The 18802-nt window shown below is 48.0% G+C and overlaps 7 protein-coding genes across 7 annotated transcripts; 5 read left to right on the forward strand and 2 right to left on the reverse strand.

Annotated features, from left to right (window-relative positions):
- Nucleotides 1-397: 397 nt before the first annotated feature.
- Nucleotides 398-3449, reverse strand: F5147DRAFT_704436 (allantoate permease). Its single transcript, XM_041437893.1, is given in 19 exon segments — nt 398-531; nt 596-726; nt 789-850; nt 900-967; nt 1017-1035; nt 1100-1128; nt 1179-1374; nt 1428-1496; nt 1547-1632; nt 1687-1840; nt 1895-1912; nt 1965-2100; nt 2424-2466; nt 2518-2594; nt 2645-2780; nt 2830-3153; nt 3295-3336; nt 3353-3373; nt 3394-3449. The coding sequence occupies 16 exon segments, from the start codon at nt 3151-3153 to the stop codon at nt 460-462; spliced, it is 1620 nt and encodes a 539-aa protein (XP_041290908.1). The 5' UTR covers nt 3295-3336; nt 3353-3373; nt 3394-3449; the 3' UTR covers nt 398-459.
- An 869-nt stretch (nt 3450-4318) lies between these two features.
- F5147DRAFT_267732 (uncharacterized protein) lies at nt 4319-5055 on the forward strand. Its single transcript, XM_041428945.1, has 2 exons — nt 4319-4323; nt 4391-5055. Exon 2 carries the CDS (start codon nt 4514-4516, stop codon nt 4961-4963), a length of 450 nt encoding a protein of 149 aa, XP_041290909.1. The 5' UTR covers nt 4319-4323; nt 4391-4513; the 3' UTR covers nt 4964-5055.
- Nucleotides 5056-5450: 395 nt separating this feature from the next.
- On the forward strand, nt 5451-6454 carry F5147DRAFT_580041 (class I glutamine amidotransferase-like protein; the record flags this gene model as incomplete). The annotated part of the gene is made up of 7 exons (XM_041431522.1): nt 5451-5500; nt 5580-5751; nt 5817-5952; nt 6009-6089; nt 6145-6211; nt 6278-6288; nt 6339-6454. 7 exons carry the CDS (start codon nt 5451-5453, stop codon nt 6452-6454), a joined length of 633 nt encoding a protein of 210 aa, XP_041290910.1.
- Nucleotides 6452-9594, forward strand: F5147DRAFT_704468 (uncharacterized protein). Its single transcript, XM_041437894.1, has 10 exons — nt 6452-6472; nt 6523-7259; nt 7314-7648; nt 7701-7794; nt 7844-7979; nt 8028-8092; nt 8144-8233; nt 8289-8908; nt 8971-9278; nt 9369-9594. Exons 2-10 carry the CDS (start codon nt 6746-6748, stop codon nt 9526-9528), a joined length of 2322 nt encoding a protein of 773 aa, XP_041290911.1. The 5' UTR covers nt 6452-6472; nt 6523-6745; the 3' UTR covers nt 9529-9594.
- A 1208-nt stretch (nt 9595-10802) lies between these two features.
- On the forward strand, nt 10803-13040 carry F5147DRAFT_704472 (general substrate transporter). Its single transcript, XM_041437895.1, has 10 exons — nt 10803-10856; nt 10911-10937; nt 11002-11079; nt 11144-11173; nt 11229-11393; nt 11447-11754; nt 11806-12030; nt 12082-12182; nt 12238-12375; nt 12432-13040. The coding sequence occupies exons 1-10, from the start codon at nt 10845-10847 to the stop codon at nt 12890-12892; spliced, it is 1545 nt and encodes a 514-aa protein (XP_041290912.1). The 5' UTR covers nt 10803-10844; the 3' UTR covers nt 12893-13040.
- A 422-nt stretch (nt 13041-13462) lies between these two features.
- Nucleotides 13463-15297, forward strand: F5147DRAFT_704477 (membrane bound O-acyl transferase family-domain-containing protein). The gene is made up of 3 exons (XM_041437896.1): nt 13463-14523; nt 14576-14603; nt 14662-15297. Exons 1-3 carry the CDS (start codon nt 13763-13765, stop codon nt 15142-15144), a joined length of 1272 nt encoding a protein of 423 aa, XP_041290913.1. The 5' UTR covers nt 13463-13762; the 3' UTR covers nt 15145-15297.
- Nucleotides 15298-16590: 1293 nt separating this feature from the next.
- F5147DRAFT_746586 (general amidase) lies at nt 16591-18720 on the reverse strand (the record flags this gene model as incomplete). The annotated part of the gene is made up of 9 exons (XM_041439863.1): nt 16591-16712; nt 16779-16921; nt 16978-17279; nt 17335-17381; nt 17435-17808; nt 17863-18005; nt 18057-18169; nt 18223-18382; nt 18433-18720. The coding sequence occupies 9 exons, from the start codon at nt 18718-18720 to the stop codon at nt 16591-16593; spliced, it is 1692 nt and encodes a 563-aa protein (XP_041290914.1).
- Nucleotides 18721-18802: the final 82 nt, after the last annotated feature.

Raw genomic sequence — 18802 nt, forward strand, 5'->3', positions numbered from 1 at the left:
GCGGACCGCTCGGGCCTACATCATGGCACAGCATTCCGGCTCTAGGCCTCAGCTCAAGTAGATCACAAAGTTTTGCTCAACTCTTCTTAAGCTTCATCGACCTCATCTCATCTTAGTACATCATGTACTTGGAGTTTTTTACTGTCGCACTCGTCTCGAGTCGCTTGTGCCCGTCCCTAGAGATAGCGATAGGCAACACAGGACAAATTTCCATCTATCCCATCTTCATCTCGACACACCTGCAGCGTGTCTCATTCCAAAAGTTCTTTAGCGATCTATTTTTTTAACTTCGGTGAACCCGAACTTTTCAGCTGAGGATCTGGGCTTGTTCAATACAACTTTTTTCTGGCAGACACTCTTGAGCTCAAGTGCTGTCGCGCTCCTCCTATCTCGTGTTCTCGATGCATGACTTGCAAGTCGAATGCAGAATTGATTAAAGTTACATAATTGAACATGACATTAATGCGCAAAACGGAAATCAAGTCTTCTGTTCCCAACATCCTTGGTCGTGCTCAGATAGTGTGCACGTTCCTATCATTTAAAAAGTCTTTAGCGTCAGAGCCCTAACTCTTTATAAAGTCCACAATGAACTCACCTGCATCGTCATCGCATCCCAAATCTTAGCTCGTTGTCGGTTCCGCCACATGTAATATGCCTTTGTACCTGGGTACACAAAACAGACGTTGATGCAGCAGATAATGATAAGGGTCCTGTTGCCGCGTCGATCTACGCAAGGGGGTGAGTGTTATGATTATGTTGCCTAGGAAAGGAGATGAGGAGTAACACACATCTGGGAGCATCGCTGGTGACGTAGATCTGTGCAGATATGATTCCACTGGCTTGCACGAACCTGGCGGAAAGTGAGTATGTTTCCAGTGTGAAAATGGGGAATTCCACACATGTTGTATAACGACGCGTTGACTGTTCGACTTGCCACTGCCCCAGCGTTACGAGAGCACCACCCCACCTGAGACAAGAGATAAGTATTTCACTCGAGGATCGTTTTAAGCAGTTACCTGGATTGGATGGGTATATCTGATAACACGAGGACGTCAAGAACGGTCTTCAAGAATACTAATGCTGACAAGTTCGAACTCACGGATATGACAACAGGCCAGTTACCACAACCTGAACAGTTGAGTAAACCGCGTATGCGCCAATCTAAACGCGTTGCTCACAAAAAATACCCAAGGATTAGGGCTGCTAGACATTGCATAGAGTGCAATGAGGAAAGGTAACGTCCAGAGGTCCTCCATCATCGCCACAATAGAACGCTCGTTGACGGACTCTGAGACAAGCGTAATCAAAAACATGGTGACCATTCCGAGAACTTGAGAGGGTATCGTAAGGAGGTTGGTATCAAATGTATTGAATCTGGGTTCCTGGCCTTGAGTGTGTCAAAACGAAGGGATAATCATGATACCTACCCGATGTCCCTAAGTAGTAAAGTGAGATATGTTGAGGGGGGACCGTTCGGGATGCCAAACAAAAGACCGCTACATTTCATGAGTGCCTAACTCTTCCAAAGATTAGGGGAATGGCGTACAGGATGTAAATCGGCCAAAGGTCATAATCACATACTGCTGTCCACAGACGACGAATTGAAAGGCCCTCACGGTTGTGCATATCACCCTGAGGGAGTGAGTTAGTCACAGCGTCTAACGAGACTGGGACATAATTATTTACCTTAGTAGGATCATCCCGAAGTACTCGGTTGACCATAATGATTTCTTCTCTTTCCGTGAACCAACCGTTTGGCCGGAACCATGTTTTGGTCTGCGTTGGCGACGGAGGCATGCGGAAAAAAGAGAAAAATCCTATGAGGAGAGTGAGGAGTCCCCTGTGGGAGGGTCAAGTTCGCACATCTTATATCATTGGAAAGAAATGGACACACTCAATCATGAACAGCCACCTTGGATCAAGTCAGGTTTGTTTTGCGAAATGAACATCGAACTTCTACTAACCGCCATCCAGCAGCGCCAGCCACACCATCCATGTGAAGCGTGCCATATGCTATAAAACTAGCAGCGATGCCACAGAGGTTCGAAGACATCCAGAACAGTGCGAGGCGCATGGGTAGTTCCGTCTTCGTGTAAAAATCTGTCCGAAAAGTCGGCAATGTAAGATGAGGTGCAAGGTAACTGACATACAAGATAGATATAATATCAGGTCAGGGATAAACCTGGGGAATATAAACAAAGTGTACTCGAGCGCGCGCAGGAGCTGGACTCACCCGCCTTGCAAAGCGCTGAATTGACTAGTCAGTAAAACGAAGCTTTGGGACAGTAATTACATGATATTACCCAAGAAGTGCTCGGCAGACCAGGAACGAAGTTCTACCGGTCAGCCAGAATTGTGACAGAGACACGACACCTGTGAGCTATCGATGAGAACGGTTTTGATACAGTTGGTATATTACATACTCCAGAGGCAGATTTGCATTGGTATCCAGCGATCCGGGCCAATCTTCGATACGACCATAAGTCACACGGAACCATTTACAGTAAATGCACGTACTCGCTTCGAGACAAGCTGTGACGGTAGTTCTGCGCATAAAAATGCCAGCTTGAACACGGTATTTCCGAGATTGAAGTCTGGATGATCAAGTCAGGATATTATTCAGATGGTAATCAAACACGCTTACCATCTGTAGTCAACCCAAGATCCTGCAAAAAAGAGTCCGAGTTTGCCTGGCTGATGTTGCTCCTGTCCAAGTTTAAGGCAGAAAATCCTATAGCTGCCGTGACCATAATCTTCCAATCCAACTTGCGGACTAGGGCCTTCCCCACGTTTAACACGAGTCGAATCACGATAAGTATAAAAACTTACCCTTTCCTCCCTGTATGTCCAACGAGCGGTTGGATCGAATCTGTGGATATTCTCGTAGTCCTTCTTGGGCCAATAGTATGGTGCAAGGTCAGGATCATCATAAACAGAGCGTTTGGTCGCGATTGTATCAGGATCGTGGTGAGCAATCTTCTTTCGACGAAACACGGTGTTTGTCCACGAGAACTGTTCCTCCACCTCCTCCACTAGGTCGTCGGTGGGCAACGAAGAACTTCTTTTGCCAATAGAAGATAGTGAAGAGACACGACTAAAGCCGGCCGTCGTCGGGGTTTGCTGCTCTGTGGTAGCGCTCACAGAGGTCGTCATCTCGGTGAGAGAAAGGAATGAGTGTAAAGGAAGAAGAATCCCCCTATAAAAGCACTCAGGACAGGCACGGCTGAGCCACCAACTATCCTCACTCGAGCGATATCTGTGATATCACATTCCTGATCAATGGCGCAAGATCCTGTTCTAACAATAGGCAGAACTATGCGATTGACCTGCAAATTTTGTCGTCCGTCACGAGGGTTGGACGGAAATGTAGCGCGACTTTAACGACTGGATACTGGAGCGTTCACCTAAGTCAGTACTCGCAGAAACAGCATGTTCATCCCACTGTACTCGATAAGCTGTATGATCGACTTGTGATGTCCAGTAAGTATATAATTGTTTAACTTGTTTTACCCACCTCTGTCATTTTGTAAACCGCACCATATGCATAATGGCATCTTTAGTCACATCCCTGTCGGTGTGCAGCCACTTTGGGACGTCAGGCCTTCATGGACATAGTTGATGCATTGTGGGTAGCTAACGGCCCCTAACGCTGAGTGATATCACGTATGAATTGTGATATCTGACGTGACCGTCTATTTTGAACCCAATCCAGACAATGTCACAATCGGTCTCTAAATGTAGATGTTAATGTCTAGGTAATATGGCGAGATAAGAGAAAACGGCTTACCCTCAGCTCATGTAACGGACTGAGGAAAGTATACTACGAGTCTAGTCAACCATATATATGGTTCGTATTCCTGTCGACTTCAACTCCGACACATTGTCGTGCCGCGTCGCTCACGTGTACTTATATTTCCCATGCATCAACAATCTAGCGGCGATTGCGACCCGGTCACCATAAGGGCACACTTTCAATGATATTATTATATTAGTTATAAGTCAAGTTAGTACTTATTTAACTCAACTCGAGGACAATGGGTGCTCTTCTTATCGCCTTCGTTATCTTCTTCAGTCATAGTAACCCAGACGGAACAGTTCCACGCTGATTGTCTTACATATTCCATCAGCACATCCGCTGTAGGAAGATTTGTCTGCGCTTCAAGATACAGTCGTGAATTAATGAAGCCCATGTTCACAATTGTTCACCGCGGGTACAAGCACACGATGGATCGTGCGGTGATATAGTCCATCATGGCTGCGATGTGGAATTGTAGGGTGCGCGCAATTGCAGAGCTCCAATGGGTGAATACGAACATCAAGTAGGTGTGAACAGCCGAGGACTCGCAGAGAAAAGAAGAGAAACTGACTCGACAAATTTGAGGCTCGTCAGACTATAAATTGTTACACGTTGGGTGATATATTGTCTGTCTGATCACCCAACCTATCCTGCACATGGAAGGAATCCTTAGGTCCAGAACTCGGCGCGGCCAACACCTCTAATGATTGGTTAGCTATGTTTCACTTGGATCGCAGGACAAGTCACCTTTTTTATGATATCATTGATGCATGGGCTGCCTTTTTCTATGCAATCGACAACTGCATGCTTGTTTGTTCAAACACGTTTCCGCTCATGTCCGTGTCGTTGCTTGTAATACCAGCCTTGAGCGAGCCCACGGATCAAGGCGTTGGGCGGACTGTAAACCTTCGAATGCTCTTTCAAAAAAGTGTACCCATAGTCATGCATAGGAAGCGGACTCTTGGGCAGCGCTTTATACGTATTCCGAAACTGTGCAGGCACAAATCTGGCTACAGCTGGTCCACCAAGTGCAGAGCTTCAAGATTGTTGGGATGGTTTAATTTCGACCCGTCATCGCAAAAGGGCACTGTGACTATGTACGCTGCGCGTACAGCATACAACACACCACGTAGTTTTCCTCAGTATTCTGCAGGTCCTCGACGTTAGATTCATTTTCTTGGTCTGTCAGCTAGATTATTCGCGGGTTCATAGCCCTGGATGAGACCCCGCCTGGTTGCTAATGCTTCCGCTGTCTTGTGGTATAGGTCTTCTGGAATCCGGACAGGCAAAAACTTTCCACGCCGACGAAGAATAAGAGGATAACACGACGAAAAAGACGGCGAGCTCGATTCATGCTGACAAACCTCTATATGGCAACAACGGCAGGAATAGCAGGCACGGATGACGACGGCAGGAATGGCAGGCTACGCTTTGAGCTGAACATGCTGAACTGCATGCAGTACGAAGGATTTCTTGTAGCAATTGAGCATGCACTGTAGTCAAATCTGAGTCAATGGTGTGGTTCGATGTTTGCTTGCACAAGTATAAGCTTACAAATCCGTCAATACATCTGAGTCCGTGCGAGGGCGTCCGACCGATTTTTATTGGGACTCAGTAACTAATAACCATCCACTCCCGAGAAGTTGAACTGACCATGGTCAAGGCTTTGATCCTCATTGCAGATGGAACAGAAGAAATGGAGTTGTAAGTTACATGATGTACATCATCCCCTAAATCAAACCAGCGCTAATGATCGCTCGGGTGCACACTGTCGGACATGTAGTACTATTGCATACGATACACTCATCCGTGCAGGAATAGAATGCACATCTGCATTTATCCCCAGGGGTCTCTCACCATACGGATCTTCTGATACAAGTCCTCCGCTTGCAGTTTGCTCGAGGCAAGTGAAGATCCTTCCTGATATCACCCTCGATCCCCTCAGTGCCGGTCCGGTGGGCATTTTTCATCTGTTTTTAAGCGTGTCCAAGCTCAAGCTTGTGATATCTTACTTCTTCAGGAGAAGTATGATGCCCTCATCATCCCCGGTGGCATGGGGGGTGCCGTCACGATGGCAGAATCGACAGAGGTGCAAAACCTTGTTCGCTCTTACTACAACCACCCAGAAAAGCGGACTATTGGCATGATATGCGCAGGTATGATCTCATTTGATCATATTCGTGATTTGTGAAGCGTATGTGCGTTTTGCAAGGTTCCAAGGTCGCAATTACAGCAAAACTTCCTGGTCAACCGATCACGTCGCACCCATCTGTCCAGAGCGAGTTTCCAGAACGTGAGTCGTAACGAAATTGACGAGAAATATCGGTATATCTTCTCTGTTGCGCTAGATTTTGAATATAAGGAACAAAATGTGGTTGTGTCTGCCGTTCCAGGCAAGGCAACACTTGTCACAAGGTGAGTCAATATCGTGATTTGTTTGCCGGGAGCCCTGCTGACCTCGACTCGGACTCGGATCTCTAGCCGCGGACCAGGTGAGTTGCACTCTGCTTGTGTTCGCTGTCTCTTTACGGTTGCTGAATAGGAACCGCGTTTCCTTTCGTATTCACGTTGATTGAGCTCTTGTGCGGGAAGGATAAACGTGACGAAGTTGTGGGACCTATGATCTTCCCTTCTGGCACAACTGGGTACCCGTTCTAAGTGGGCTCCGTGAGGAATCTGACGAGTCATTAAACGCAGTAGCGTAACTTTTTATTTTGAACAAGTACCTTTATGAAGTCATCCTATGAGCTGACATATACTGAGGATTGGGTCCTAATTCGACTACCATTAGCGCTTGTTCAGTTTCTGAGTTGTCGAAGACTTTGAAGTTTGTAGTACCGACGCGTAGGCTAATAAGTTACGTAGTCGCTTGAGAGTGTTCACTGTTGAAGAGGCGATTAAGGCGTATTTCTTACTTCCCATCCTCCGTAATTTTTTTTTGCTTGTCGCATGCGAGCTCTCTTGCACGCTGTGCAGCGAATTCATGGACTTTCCTGTAGAATAAAAGTTGTCCGGGGTGACTTGCATCTGACTCGGATAACGTATGGGTTCAATCTTATCGAGTCATACCGAAACCGGGCTTTGGTCAAAAGGCCTTTAACCACCATTTCTCGATATACCACATCTACAACCATGAGTTCTCTAGAATCTGTAACTCAGTCCCTTGCTGGGCTATCAATCGCCCCATCCGCCAGCATCACGCATGCTGAAACAAATTCCCCAGCGTCTTGGCGAGAAACCCTACTTGCGACCTCATCTGCGCCCAAATCATTCGAGCTGATCAAAACGCTCGTCTACAAGCCAAAGACTGCAAAAACTGCGATTCCAGTCCCTGTTGTCGTCATTGCCCGTGAAGAGACCGAGACGAGCTCATCGGCGCTCGGTAAGAAGCTTAACCTGAAGGAGCTGAGGTTGGCATCAGAGGATTTACTTGCTGAATTTTTCGCGCTCGATAAGAACTCTTGTGCGTTATTTCTTATGACGCGGTGTAACTAATCTGATTTACATGGATGATCAGTGTCGCTACTTTCATTGACTAGTGAGACGTTCCCAAAAGTTGTCACTGTGATCGACGCATCGATCACGTCCTCCTCATCAACATTCGCGTTACACGCACTATCCTCGAGCGCAACCGTCTTCCTTTCTGGACAGGATATCCTGTCTTACCTCCGAAAGCTTGAGACTGAGGACTTGAAAGTCCAAGAAATAGACTTCACTTCTCTCAAGTCTGACGCTGCCGCGGCCCCTTCAAAACCTGTTGCAAAAGAGAAAGAGGTCGCGAAAATCGATGGCGCCGTTCAGATAGCCATCGGTGTCAAGAAGGAAGTTGATTTCTCTGCGTGGTATCAGAGTGTAGGTTCCCTTATTCGATTGCCCAGATCTAGGACTTACTTGTGTGATTTAGGTCTTAATAAAAGCAGAAATGCTCGAGTACTACAGTGTTAGTGGGTGCTATATCTTGAGGCCGTGGTCGTACAGTATCTGGGAAGAGATCCAAGGTATGAAATCTAGTTCTCGACTGGTCCTCAATACTAAGGCGTGTTATAGAATGGTTCAACAAGAAAATCAAGGCAATGGGCGTTCAGAATGTATACTTCCCTATGCTTGTCTCACAAAAGGTGCTCGAACGCGAGAAGGATCACATCGAGGGTTTCTCTCCGGAAGTCGCATGGGTTACGAGAGCGTAAGTGCATTAAGAAACGAATGGACTCCAATATTGATAACGTGACAGTGGGAGCTCTGACCTTGAGGAGCCGGTAGCCATTCGCCCGACATCTGAGACTGTTATGTATCCTTGTAGGGCAATTTATATTGTCATAGAGAAGTCAACTCACTCATTGCTCGCAGACTATGCCAAGTGGATCAAGAGTCATCGAGATTTGCCACTGAAACTGAACCAATGGAACAACGTCGTCCGATGGGAGTTCAAACATCCGCGTTAGTCCTTGTACTCGAACACTGTCCTTGATCGAACGTTTATTATCTTATTCAGAACCGTTCCTCCGTACTCGCGAGTTCCTGTGGCAAGAGGGCCATACTGCTCACCTTACCAAAGCTGAGGCTGATAAGGAAGTCCGGGAGATCCTCGACTTGTACCGCCGCGTGTATGAGGAACTCCTGGCTGTCCCTGTCATTCCTGGCATAAAGTCCGAGAAGGAGAAGTTCGCCGGTGCCCTCTATACCACCACGATTGAAGGCTTTGTCCCTTCCTCGGGCCGTGGCATTCAGGCTGCTACCTCACATTGCTTGGGCCAAAACTTTTCGCGCCCGGAAATGTTCAACATCGTAGTCGAGGACCCGAATGATCCTTCTGGCCAAGGCAAGACCTTTGCATGGCAAAACTCGTGGGGATTGTCGACCCGGACAATCGGTGTGATGACCATGGTGCACGGTGACAACCAAGGCCTAGTTCTTCCTCCGCGAGTTGCATCTATTCAGGCTGTCGTAGTCCCGTGTGGTATCACAGCAAAGACGAGCGATGAAGACAGAGCTAAAATCAACAATGCCTGCGATGACCTCGCGAAATCTCTGATAGATGGGGGTATTCGGGCGAGGGCAGATCTTAGGGAGGGTTATACCCCTGGATATAAATTCAATGACTGGGAACAAAAGGCACGTTCTTTACCATTGGCTTCGATCACTCGCCTCTGACATGTGGTCCGTTCCATGAATAGGGTGTTCCCCTTCGTCTGGAGATAGGGCCGAACGATCTCGTCAAGCAGCAGACACTGTCCGTGCGCCGCGATACCGGTGCAAAGACCCCTGTTGCTCTCGCTGACCTTGCCGCCACAATCCCGAGGATGCTCGAGACTATCCAGAACGAGATGTTCCAGCGTGCTCTCGCTGAGTACAATGCGCATTTAAAAGAAGTTACACGATGGGAAGACTTTGTCCCCACATTGGATAGCAAGTGCATAGCTGTCATTCCGTGGTGCGAGCGTGAAGCATGTGAAGATGACATCAAGGAGCGAAGCGGTAGAGCGTGAGTGTCTTTTGCGGTCTCTCATCCAAATAACTATGTCTTGGGAACCTCGGAGATTTAAACGGCATCTAACATTATATTTTTGAACAGTGCGGAGCCGCAGGACGAGCGCGCCCCGTCTGCAGGAGCCAAATCCCTTGCTATTCCGTTCGAACAAAAACGTTGGTCTCCCATCAAAGTGGGAGAAACGAAATGCGTTGGCTGTGGACAGGATGCAAAGCGTTGGACCATGTTTGGGAGATCCTATTAGAAAGCCTTACATAGGGCTATATCGTTAGTGTACGTGAGAATGGAATTGCACAAAGAGGTTGCTCTGTTCTTTGATTTCTTACAAACACTTTGTATACACGGCTTCTGAACCATATGCAGTCGGCGGGCCGGCGGTTAGACGTGGCAAAATTTGACTTGCTGACTAGCGCTGTCAGACTATTATGCAACTAACTGGATCCAGGATATACCATGCTGGAATCGGGATGAGATGACCGATTTCCGACTCGCTCTTTGAAGCTATGTGACCTTGGCCGCCTTGCCCTCGTGATGCGCCGTGCGGCGCTGGAGGGCCATTGCAACAACCAAGGTGACGAACCACTAGCTTAATGATTACCTGAGATATGAAGTTCCTCAGGCTGTGCTATCTCTTTCCGCTCTCACTCCGCCTTTGGTAGAGCTTCCAGGCCCAATTGATAAGGGCAAGAAAGAAATGAAGGTCTCGTAACGTTTGACGGTATCTGTGAGTCATAATGATCCAGCATATGCGGCGAAGAAGTAACAATGACCGCGATAGCTGGCACGCACTAACGGACTCTGCATGCAGGCAGTTCTATAAGCAAGCCTTTTCAACGTGCTTACAATCTACACATAGAACTTCAAGACAGCCGATATCATCAGTCCGAGTCAGGCTTCAGGGCCTCATCCTGTACAATCCCATGCCCAAATTTTAGAATATGAAATTCTTATTTTACATGGGAAACCAGCAAGTTTGCACCGGCCAACTGGGATAATTTTTCAACCACAACTTGAAAACCTGAGTTCCGAAGTGACACCGTGATGCGGCCAGCGCGTCGCCTGTCTCAACCGTATGGAGGCCAAATTTGTTGCGTTCGCTTACATTCCATATGTCTGGAGTCACTAGGGTACTAAATTTCATTTCATCAATTCATCAAAATTCGCTAGCTGTTCCAAACACCTGGCAGCTGCCCCGCATTCTCCGCATCTCATTGCATATTGCATATGCGGATTCGATTCGGCCCAGATTCAAACTTATGAACAGGCATGGAATCCGTCATGCCATATGGACCTGGTGTTTCGTTGTTCACTTAACCAAATCGGTACGTACTATCGAGCGCTAGTTGTTAGGTTCGCGCCTGATGCCGAGTTGCCCACTGATGGTGTCAGCATTGTACCGATTAATATTACGGTCGCATGACCCACGTTCCAATTTTGTTGTCCAAATTGAGCCCCACAAGTTCCATGCGGTCGGTGCCTGACACTGAATAAAATGCAACGTCCCGACGACATCATGATGTTGTTCCCCGTCTTCATTTGTCCCCACTTCCTCCCGTCAAAATGGGCAAAGGTGTAAGTTGCACTTTGTTTTGATCCTTTGGCTATCGTGTTTAATGCGTTCAACAGTACAGCGCAAGGATCGCCTCGAATCCAGTGAGTGATCATAAGCTCCTATAAGTGTTCATACTTGGACGTGATTCTGATATTCATATGATAGTACATCGTCGGTACATTCGCATGTATCGGTGGAGGCCTCTTCGGTTTGGACATATCTTCCATGTCCGCAGTGTTGAACGTGAGCCCATGATCATCCACGCCTAATGTAATTTCGACGATGCTGATGTATATACCCTGTCCAGAACCCCGCATACGCGAACACTTTCCACAACGTGCGTTTAATTTCTCGTTAGCCTTTTGTGTGTGATTCACAAGATTTTTGTGCAGCCCACTTCCAATGCACAGGGTGCCATCGTCGCTTCTATGCCCGCTGGGTCCTTGATTGGCGCTCTTTCTGTTACCTACCTTGGTGATAAGCTTGGACGCAAAAAGACGATCATCCTTGCTGGTCTTTTCTGGGTCATTGGTTCTATTATTCAGTGCGCGTCGATTGTGAGTGTATTATCCTGTCATGTCATTGTTTCTTTGTTGAGATGCTGCTCTAGAACCGTGGCATGCTTGTCGTTGGTCGTATTATTTCTGGTCTCTCCGTCGGTATCTCTTCCACCGTTGTCCCTGTCTATCAATCCGAGATTGCTGCACCCGCAATCCGTGGTCGCCTGGTTTCCTTCCAACAATGGTCTATCACCTGGGGTATCTTGCTTCAGTACTTTGTTCAGTTCGGTTGTTCGTACATAAACGGTACTGCCTCATTCCGTATCCCATGGGGTCTCCAGATGATCCCCGCTATCGTCCTTTCTCTCGGTATGCTAGCGTTCCCCGAGTCCCCCCGTTGGCTCGTCGATCATAACCGGTATGCGTCCCTTTTATATATATCAAACTCCTATCTCATACTTCTTAACAGCGAGGCAGAGGCTTTGGAAATTCTTGCTGACCTTCACGGTGGAGGCAATCCGCAGGATGAGCTCGTCGTCCTTGAGTTCGAGGAAATTAAGTCACAGGTTTACTTCGAACGAACTGAAGGTGCCAAGGCCTGGTCAGACCTCTTCAAGCGTAGTGTATTGCGCCGTGTCTTCCTTGGCACGTCTCTCCAGATGTGGTCTCAGCTTACTGGTGTGAATGTTATGATGTGAGTTTCTTCAGCCTTTGGCCACTCAATTCGTTTTTACACCCCAAACAGGTACTATGTCGTCTACGTCTTCGAGGGTGCTGGTCTTACTGGTCGTCGCGCGAATCTAATTGCAGACTCTGTGCAATATGTCCTGAATGTCGCCTTCACTGGTAAGATTGATTTACTTTGATCGATGGCGATGATTGTGATGCGCTTGAATTTTAGTCCCTGCAATCATTTACATCGACAAATGGGGACGTCGCCCGATGTTTATTTACGGCTGTCTCGTCATGGGCTTCTGGCTCTACCTCGTCGGTGGTCTCCAGGCCCGCTTCGGCGAAATGGGAACTGTTGACGGTACTGGTAAGTTTAACGTTTGAACCCCTCAACTCTCTGATGCTTACTTCTGTCTTCATCAGCTACATGGGTGGTACTTAACAATCCCGCTGCCACAAAAGCGATCATTGTGTGTTCCTACTTTTTCGTGTGTTCCTTCGCTATTTCGATGGGTCCTGCCTCTTGGGCCTATCCTGCCGAGATCTTCCCCATGCGTGTGCGTGCCAAGGCCGTCTCTCTCTCCACAGCCACGAACTGGTTGTTCAACTTCGCTTTGGCATGGGCGGTACCTCCGATGTTGCAAAACATCCAATGGAAGACGTATTTGGTGTTCGGGACGTTCAACTTTGCAGCCTGCATCCACTTCATCTTCTGCTTCCCTGAGACAGCACAGCGCTCTTTGGAGGAGATCGAAGATGTGTTCTCACAGGGCCACGTGTTCAGTGCATGGGCTGTATCTAGGTCCGTGGGCAAGAAGGACTTGTCGGATGTACTTGCACACAAGGTGGGCAAGGAATCGCTTGATAAGTCGGAGGGTGCATAAGGGGTTGAAGGCACGTTTTAAGCTTGCTCATTTTCTGACTTCTCCGTAAGGTCTAATAGTTTACTGTACTTGTTAAGCACTGCTGTTGGCATAAGCATTTAGTGTCACGACCAATCTACGATGATATAGCGCGTTTTGTGAACTTTAATTTGTGCTCACAGCCCACAATGATTTATCGCAAAGTCTGGCTAAGTGTATTACAGATGTAGTTCCTCCCTCTTTGTCTTGGTGTCCGTTGACCGCGTTTCAGATACGCCAAGTACTTGCAGGCCATTACTGACCGTCAATCTGACTGGGCATCAACGCCCTACCTAGATTATTCCATCAATGTAAAGCCTGGGCTGCCATCGGTTCACCGCCCAAGCTCCTATTTTCAGATATACCCCCGCATGGCAACCAGCACAGCATATGTGCGCATGTAGGTTTTGTTTCTATTTCATGATTAGGTTACTTGTGTCGCATATGGCACTACTAACCCCACGGGCCACGGCCCACGATGCGATTACTGTCACGTGCACTCAATACAGATGTGGATTGTTCGCGCGGGTTCTCAAGATCTCACACTTCAACATCTAAACACCTGAACCGTCTGAGACTCTCAGAGAGACCGTCTGGCTCGCAGCTACTAGTTGCTTTGTTCAGTCTGACATGTCGCGGTCAGACAATAGAGATGTTCTGGACTAATCTACACTCGATGTGGATAAAGGGGCGCGAGTTATGGCGATTCCAGGGATACGATTGTTGGTTGCGCTGGCAGCTGATGCCAGTAGATGGCGTTCGTCACAGTGCCAAGTGAGCTTCTTCAATATATATTACAGCACTTACAACAGATTTATGTAACCTTTCATTCGACGTCCAACCTATCAGAAAATGCGTTTACCATCTCACATACCACTTCCCTTCCTTGCCTCGCAGATTTTACTTTCTTTCGACCCATCACCTCCATGGAACTTATTTGGTGCCTTCGCCATCGCCTTGTTCTGCCTGCTCATCATAAGCCCGAGTGTGTTTGTGAGCTTGAACATTGACACTGGTGTCGGCTACGTAGACTACTTGCTAGGATCTACGATCATGACCCATGCTGTGCAAAGCTTTTATTTACTCTTACTGGGGAGACCATTGAAAAATTTCAAGTCTGTAGAGAACAAGAATGGAAAAGTGCACGAACATTGGTGGAAAAGGATCCTCCACCTTATTTGTGTCGTGCAATCACCGCGGGGAGTTGGATGGAACTATCAGGTGCGTTTTTACAATCCCTTGCGGTTGCAATTCGGACCGGCTCACCCCATCCACTGGCAGGTGAAACACATCCCTGCTGCCCCGCAACAACCCAGATATTTGTTCATCCTCACCTCCTCCCTGCGTGCTGCCTGCCACCTAGTCCTCTTTGAAGTCGCGCGGCTGTATGTTTGGTACAACCCTGCGTATTCATCGGTTACGGTTGGGACACGAAGCTATGTGGCGCGGTGTGCTGACACAATTGTATTCATTGGGCTCACATACTGGGCTTTCAATGCTTGCTACTTCGCAATGGCAGCAGGGAGTGTTGCTCTCAGATTGCACGAGCCAAGAATGTGGCCTGACTTGTTTGGGTCTTGGCGAGATGGGTATACCATTCGACGAGCTTGGGGGTGAGTGAATGTGTGCCAAATAGCTCTGTCGTTCCGATACTATTCTATGCAGGAGGACATGGCATCAGACCTTGAAATCGGTTAGCGCGTTTTATTAAATTTATGCATATTTCAGCTGGGAACATGTATTTGTGCCAGATCCTCGCCCCTCTTGGTAAAGCGGCATCATCTGGCCTTGGGTTCAAGCGCGGTACACCAGGATCATCATATGCACAAGTCTACGTTGCGTTTTTATTCTCGGGCCTCGTACATACAGGAGGGGATATCGTGCTCTCTGGATCCTCCACCTCCGCTGTCTCACGACCGTTTTTCTCAATACCATTCTTTTTCATGCAAGCAGTCGTTATTACCCTTGAGGACATGTTGATCCGGACCGGAAGACGCCTGGGAGTTGAGGACAGCTTTTGGACGAGAGCCTTGGGGTTTGTTTGGGTCGCGATATGGTTTGGGTGGTGTGTGCCTGGATTTGCCGAGGATATGATCAGGGCAGGTGGGGGGATAAGGAAGTCTGCCAGCGGAGTGGGTGAGAATGATATGGGCCCCAATCTGGTGCAAGTCGCGATGGTTGGATTGTTTGGATTTGATGTTGGGGAGTTTGCTGAATCATGGTTTGGGGCATGAACTGAGATGGATGCCAGGGTTCGTGACATAACCTTGTTTACCGCTTACGATGATCACCTGAATGTCCGTAATGGTCGTGCTGGCACTTTGAAGGGCGAATGTTGGCGTAGGGTAATTACCAACTGGGTAAAACAGTACTGACTCCGACTCACAGCATGTAGTACTTATTGTGCCTGGGCTTCATCACAAGTTGTTGGCTGAATTATACCTGCTTGTGATTCACTACATATGCAAACCTGCAACAATGTGAGTATTCGATTCTATATGTTATGCAAAGCTATTGACATAGGCTCAAGTATGTACAGGCCCAAAAAATACAACCGCGGTCTACATTCAGTATTGCGATGGCAGAACATGCCAGAAGTCAGAGTCAAGGGTATCTTGATCGATTACGAGGATCCGTTATAGCGGGCATCGATGACTGGACTCGGACACCGCCTTCGCCACCCACGTTGACCTGCCACCGGGATTTGTACCAGCAGCATCAACTGTCACGCTATCAGGCTAGTTTAACACACGCTACGGCGACCATTCGATCCTGGGGGTTAAGCGGATGTGCTGGAAGTTCATCATCTATGTAGGAGGACATGCCAATACACGCCGAGGCGGGTGAACTTTCTAACATCTCAAATTTGCAATTGTGCCAGTTTTTCATCATACTCTCCACTTCTTGCTTCCTGTCGCGAGACCCTCGTATCCGCAGGTCAGCATATCGCACTGTCTGGATCTTCTACCTCCGGTAGATCACGGTCGTTCATTTATGAGCGTTCATAATTAGAATTGCTCATCGGGCCGCAAAACAAGTGCGTCAAGGACAGCGTATGGAAAGTTTTGGGGTATGTCTAGGTCGCAGTATGGTTTGGGTAGTGTGCAACGTGTATGAAGGCACGCCGAGTGCAGGCGGAGGAGAAAATGAGGCTGTCTACGGCTTAGCGCGGACTTGGCGTAGTTAGGGTTTGATTTCCTGAATTCTTCGTACGCGGAGATGAAGGACAAGGATCATGGCATCATTGATATGCCATATGGTCGTTATCTCGTCAGAACGCAACGGAAGATGAAAGGCGGTGTCTCTACCCTCGTGGATCTGCTGCGTGTTGCGAAGCGCGGGTTTTCTTCGGTACGGCATTTTGACACGGGAGGAGCATGGTTGAGGCAGTGTCTTCCGTACTAGTCTACATGCTCACAATTGTTGAGCGGCATATCCGAATCCGTCCTCATCTAGTCCCAAAGATAATTAAAGATGCTTGTACATGTGTTTCTATTACTGGCACCTACATTCTCCGGACGTCAATAGAATCACGGGGAAGGACGAAGCATGGTTCAAGGATCAGGTGAGGGACTTCGTGTGAGACCACAAGATACAAAGCATATGCTGGACCAAGAAGTATATTCATTCAATATGAATTTATAACCAGTGCACTGCGTTTCGGTAGATATACCTTGCACCTATTTGGCAGCTAACAGCACCCCGTCGACTATTTCTGTCATCCTTATGACCGCCTCTTCTTCCAGAGTCCGACCGACAAGTTGCAAACAAACAGGGGCGTTCCTGAATCTCTCCGGATCGTCTGAATCAATGATTAGGCATCAAAACTACGTATTGAGAGGTTGTTGAGTGCTAGCACCACACTCACACATTTCGTAAACATCCTTATCGAAGTCGTTGTAGAAAGCGTGAGGAGGCGCCTTCCCATCGAGAGTAGAGTCGACAGTGGTCACAGGGAAAATGGCCGCAGCATAGTCGAGCGCATTCCAAACGGCCGTGTAGTCAACGTACCTGCCCATCACCTCTCATTGACCTGAGTGCATCATTCCGCAGTTACAAACACAAACCTGTTCTTCCCATGGGGAGTTGCCACAAACGGGGCGGCTGGACAGATGATAGCGTCGACAGGCCGTCCTGTTCCGGTCTCTGACGCAGTTGCTTTCCAGTGATCTAGATATTCTTTCCGGATTTTTTGACGCAACTTCTGCAATTGCCAGAGCTGGTATGCTGTCATACCGTCGTTCTGCGGACGGAAGGATGCTACTGTGACATTTGCGACGTCTAATCCCATTGATGTAATTAGTGGCTCCCCTGTGGCAGAGGTCGTGATCATGTATTCCTCAGCGGAACCAGCGTTCCAGATGTCACGCTGCACAGTGCTACTACGTCAATAGACAGGCATAACAAAAGGCACGACTGCTTACCGTGATTTCTCCAAGTAATTTGTGCTTGATGGGTTTCCAGTCAACAACTACCACAAATGAGCACAATATTGATTCAGCAGATGACTTGAACGAGAAAAACCTTTGTGGCCTGCATTCTGAAGAGCCGCTTTCGCAATTTCCAGAGACCTCCTGATAGGTGGGTGGGGAACAACGACGCCATCATCCCACATGATTGCAAAGCACAAATTCTTGCCAGACCCATGGTCCACAAGATTGTACTCGTCTTCGTCCCACTTCTTCCGAACCGCAAGAGGGTCATTGAGCCATGGTTTAGTGTTAATCACAGCTTTCATGAACACTTTGATACCGACGACACTGTTTGCCATGGGACCTAACACGGGGAGAACCGAATCTTGGCCGTCAAGTGTACCACGGGTACCATAGTACGGCAGACGCCCGTATGAAGGTCTAAGGCCGTATAAGCCGCAGAATGCAGAGGGAATACGAACAGAGCTATCATGAAGCCATCAGAAGGCTACCACTGATATCTCCAAATCCTTTTCATACCCTCCGAGATCGCAACCAACTCCCAAAGGGCTTCCTTTGAGAGCAACTAATGCACCCTCTCCTCCTGATGACCCACCGGAGGTCAGGGAGCGGTTGTATGGGTTTGTCGTCCGGCCGAAGACATGGTTGAAGGTTTCTGGCCACTGAAGATACTTCTAGCCTACGCGCAACATCGACATCGAGGGTGCGCTCACCGCAAGTGTTTGCGGAACGTTAGTGCGGACAAATGGTACAGCTCCGCATTCAATCAGAGTGTCGATCAATACTGCATTTTCATCCGCGTACTGCCCAACCAACGAAGCATACCCTAGGACATGGTGAATAACAGTGCGTCAAGCCTATGCCAGGATTGTTATTTACCTATAGTGGTTTCTAGTCCCTTGATACATAGCTGGTCCTTGAAGGAGATTGGCAGCCCGTGAAGAGGCCCAACGACCTGCCCTGTGGTCTTCAAGTAATCATCGAGTTCTGCTGCTCGGGCCAATGCACGATCAACAAAAATTTCCGTCAAGCAATTGACCTCGTCGGCCGGTTAATACAGTGATGTCGTCGCCTTGCAATTTGGCTTACAAGTTGATGGGCAACGATGGCCCTCTTGTAGAACGCGGTGGTCACGTCTACGGCTGTCCATGCAGCACATGCAAGTTTCTCCAACAAAACATCTACTGAAGTATTGGTGATCTCAATTTCTCTCGCGTTCAGAAGGCCGCATGTCTCTGGAAAAGCAGATACGTCCAGAGTAGAGTCCGAAGGTGGAGTCACAATCCACTCGTGTGGAATGGATTCTAACTGCCTTTGCTTCTTCTCTGCGGCTAGAGCAGTCCAGTGCGGTTTATCTGTGGTGATGGAATTGGCCATGGCCCTACCGGTAAGTAAAAGAAGAGTTGATTATTTGATCAGGATCATCAATAAGTAAACAATAACGACAATAAAGAGGTAG

Source organism: Suillus discolor (genome assembly GCF_016758755.1).
Source record: "Suillus discolor strain FC423 chromosome Unknown F5147scaffold_41, whole genome shotgun sequence".
Taxonomy (NCBI): domain Eukaryota; kingdom Fungi; phylum Basidiomycota; class Agaricomycetes; order Boletales; family Suillaceae; genus Suillus; species Suillus discolor.